The 3,538-nt window shown below is 38.9% G+C and overlaps 1 protein-coding gene across 1 annotated transcript in view; it reads left to right on the forward strand.

Annotated features, from left to right (window-relative positions):
• The window catches only part of LOC109486621, a 6,193-nt gene extending 3,815 nt beyond the window's left edge, over positions 1 to 2,378 (forward strand). The window contains exons 3-4 of the mRNA XM_019790478.1: positions 658 to 945; positions 1,798 to 2,378. Coding sequence (XP_019646037.1) covers positions 658 to 945; positions 1,798 to 1,802 — 293 coding nt within the window. The 3' untranslated portion in view covers positions 1,803 to 2,378. The remainder of the gene's footprint in view (positions 1 to 657; positions 946 to 1,797) is intronic.
• The last annotated feature ends 1,160 nt before the right edge of the window (positions 2,379 to 3,538 follow it).

Raw genomic sequence — 3,538 nt, forward strand, 5'->3', positions numbered from 1 at the left:
ACATTATTCATACCTCATTAATAGTCATCCCCTTCTGTTACTTCTGTGTATGTTTGCGTTCCTTTATTATATTTCATTTATCTTATGTACTTGTATTTATCTTGTGACATCTTTGTTTATTACGTACAGCATCTTTTTACTTGCATTTATCATTTCATATATTATGAGTTCAGGGTAGTTTTTCTTCTGTACATATACAATGTATGCGTCTTACGTAATTACCTATTCCTTTTTTGTGTTCCCTCTATGGTTTGATTTAATTACCTCTGTACCCCCGATCCTCTTTTGTTCATATACTACTTACATAGTACTATCAAATGCTGTCGTTCATGCCCACAATAGTCTCCAAGCAGAGGGTTGGGGGTATTTTAGCGTGTTTTTTTTTGCTTTTTTATCGGGGTTTCTCTTTTGCACTGAATTTTTTTTCCAAACCTCTGCTTGGAGAGTAGCTCACATGGGCTGGGCACGTGAAGGGCATGACATGGAAATAAAAACTCATTGATTCATTCATTCATTCACACGTGCACATACACAATCAACAGACACAAGTCCTAATTTGCATGAATGATATTATTTATTGATCCTTACAGGTTTAGAATAATGATTGGTGGCGTTTTTATGATACCATTACTTATTCAGTCCTTTCTGTCTCCTCAGGGTACACCAGCCTGGGTTGTTGGAGGGACACTCATACCCGCGCCATTCCGACACTAGAGGGGACAGATTCACTCTTGGATGGTGACCCTCGGAGCCGTCAACACGCCATCCAGAAGTGTTACCAGGTAGCACTGTCTCGTGACTTCACCGTGTTTGCTGTACAGTATGGCGGAGAGTGTTTCGGGTCTGCTAATGGCATCAACACTTACAACAGGTACGGACCTACTACAACCTGCGCAGAGGACGGGGAAGGCGGGGCTTGGGGAAATGAGGTCTACAAGATAACAGGTAAATGGGCAGGTGTAGATGGCAAATGATCACAATGTATGCATTGTAGCAATGTTACATTGTGTCAAACGTGCAACAATTTTCTCTCACACACACACACACACATACATACAACCACACAAAAGCACACACACACGAACAAACACACGAATGCATGCGCGTGCGCACGCACACGAACACAAAGACACCTAAACACACACACACACACACACACACACACACACACACACACACACACACACACACACATAAGCTCACACGCACAGACACACACACACTCGAGTAACAGGCACAAACATACACACTGGTACAGAACTTGTCTGTGTATGGAAGTCTTACTTAAGCAAACGAGCCTTTTTTGACAGACATTAGATCGAAGGGCAATCGCTGGACGACTCAGTCGACTGTGGTATATATATTTGACTGTGACATATCTACATGTAGAATCGTTGATTTTCTGTTGCAAGGTCAGACATGGCTCTTAATGCGCGGCTGCATGAGATTAACAATTTGTACCTGTATGTTCTCTCCCCCCCTCCCTCTCGACATGTATTGCTATAATGTTTGTTGGAGTGTTTAAAGTTAAAACTTTTGATCCAACGCAAAAAAGTTCTCTAACCTAGATCTCGGTAGTAGACGTCAACTTGCAAACTTGTTAAGATGTTTACTTCAAGAAAGCCACCTTACAAGCATAACTCGGCCGGTCTACTTAGGACGACCAGAGTTATTTGTCGAAAGCTCTAGGTCAGAAAACTTCTTTGTGGATCAAAGGATTTTTAACTCTAAACATGAAACTACCAACACAGATGAACTTTCATGATAATACTGATTCAGTCATTTCTGTCGCCACAGGGTAGTCGGAATTCAGACCAGAACACCAACTGCTGGAAACGGAAACTACTGATTGGACTATAGTGTGTTCCTAATGTAATTATTCAATGTGGCCCATTGAAACCGGCTACTGTGTTGGACTCAGAATAATCGACAAGAAAAAAGACATCTGATCTGTGTGTTTTTGTATGTGTGTGTGTGTGTGTGTGTGTTTTGCGTGAGTGTGTTTGTGTATGTGTTTGTGTGAGTGTTTCCTACTTTTTTTATAGAAAGTAATCCTGGCAGGCGTTTCATTGTTTCCTTCTTAGTTAAAAATGACTCATCTTAGATGAATTACTTATCAAGATTATTTGTCGGTTGATATTTTTAATATTTGTAGATGTTCTCACATCAATTTCTAAGATTCAGTTTTATATTAGGTATTGTCAGCTTAGATTTTAAGAATTTACACGACTTTTATAAAAAATTTCCGCCATACCAATATTGGTGTTTTGCGTAACATTTGTAACAAGTATTCGTGGACTATGGATAATGCTTCCTCTGTTTGACGTGAACTTTGATGCAATGTAATGCGTATTTGATGCATCACCACTTTGTATACACCCGTGTATCTTAAAAATCTTATTCTTTCAATCTTTTTCTTACATTTTTTTAATAAATGAAAGAGAAAAAGGTGCTATACAGACTGGTTTTCTAGGTGACATTAAATATTGTTTCTGATAGGTATTTGTGATATCGCAATGCACTCTAACATATCCCCATATCATTTTATACCGATATTGCTACAGTCGAACCAACAGTCAAGACATACAAGAATGACTTAATGGGGAGGCTTTTAAAGGTCTTCTCTTACACATATGTAACCAATTGCAAACCTTTATGAATCATAGTTCACCTTCATATTGGCCAAAAAGAGGAACCGTCCCAATTCCTAAAAAAGAGACTTAACATCTGCTTCTAATTACAGAGGAATTACGCTTACCCCCATCGCAGCAAAGGTGTATAATAAGCCTTTACCCCTGTATTAGACCCTATACTTAGGAAGAACCAAAATGGATTTAGAAAAGGTAGGTCTACAATTGTACAGATTCTTGCAATACGTCGTATAATTGAAGAAATGAAGAGATGTAATAGGGATTTTGTATTACTGTTTGTCGATTTCCGTAAGGCATTCGATTCCATTGATGTTATGTTTGATATCCTAGTACAGTATGGTATTCAACAATGTTTCATCAAAGCAGTCAGGACTCTGTATAGAAATACTACAGCCTCAGTGTTCACTTCCAACGGCGGGACTAGTTCATTCGAGGTAGTAACTGGAGTTTTTCAGGGCGATACCATAGCATGTTCTTGATTATCTACGATATCTAAGACTCTCACTAGACATACACAGAAATCAAACCACGCAGGAGTCGAAGACACCCTGTCTAGTATCTTACTGAGTTGGATTTTGCAGATGACATTGCTTTAGTTGCTGAATAAGTAAAAAAAAAAATGCAGAAACTTTGCTCCGAGAACTGGAGGAATCTGCATCACTATATTGCAGTGAATCTAAGACAGAATACATAACTAATATTACTGGATCACTAGAACTCCGATCATTGTCTTGGGCACTTATCCAGAGAGTTGAAAATTTTAGATATCTTGGCTCCTACTTTATGTGCCCAAGGAAGATTTTGAAATAAGAAAAGACCTGGCACGGGAAGCAAGCAACAGATTGGATAAAATCTGGAAATCAAATATGTCTAGCAAATTGAAGGTC

This window comes from Branchiostoma belcheri, unplaced genomic scaffold, assembly GCF_001625305.1.
Source record: "Branchiostoma belcheri isolate BF01 breed outbred unplaced genomic scaffold, Haploidv18h27 scaffold815, whole genome shotgun sequence".
Taxonomy (NCBI): Eukaryota; Metazoa; Chordata; class Leptocardii; order Amphioxiformes; family Branchiostomatidae; genus Branchiostoma; species Branchiostoma belcheri.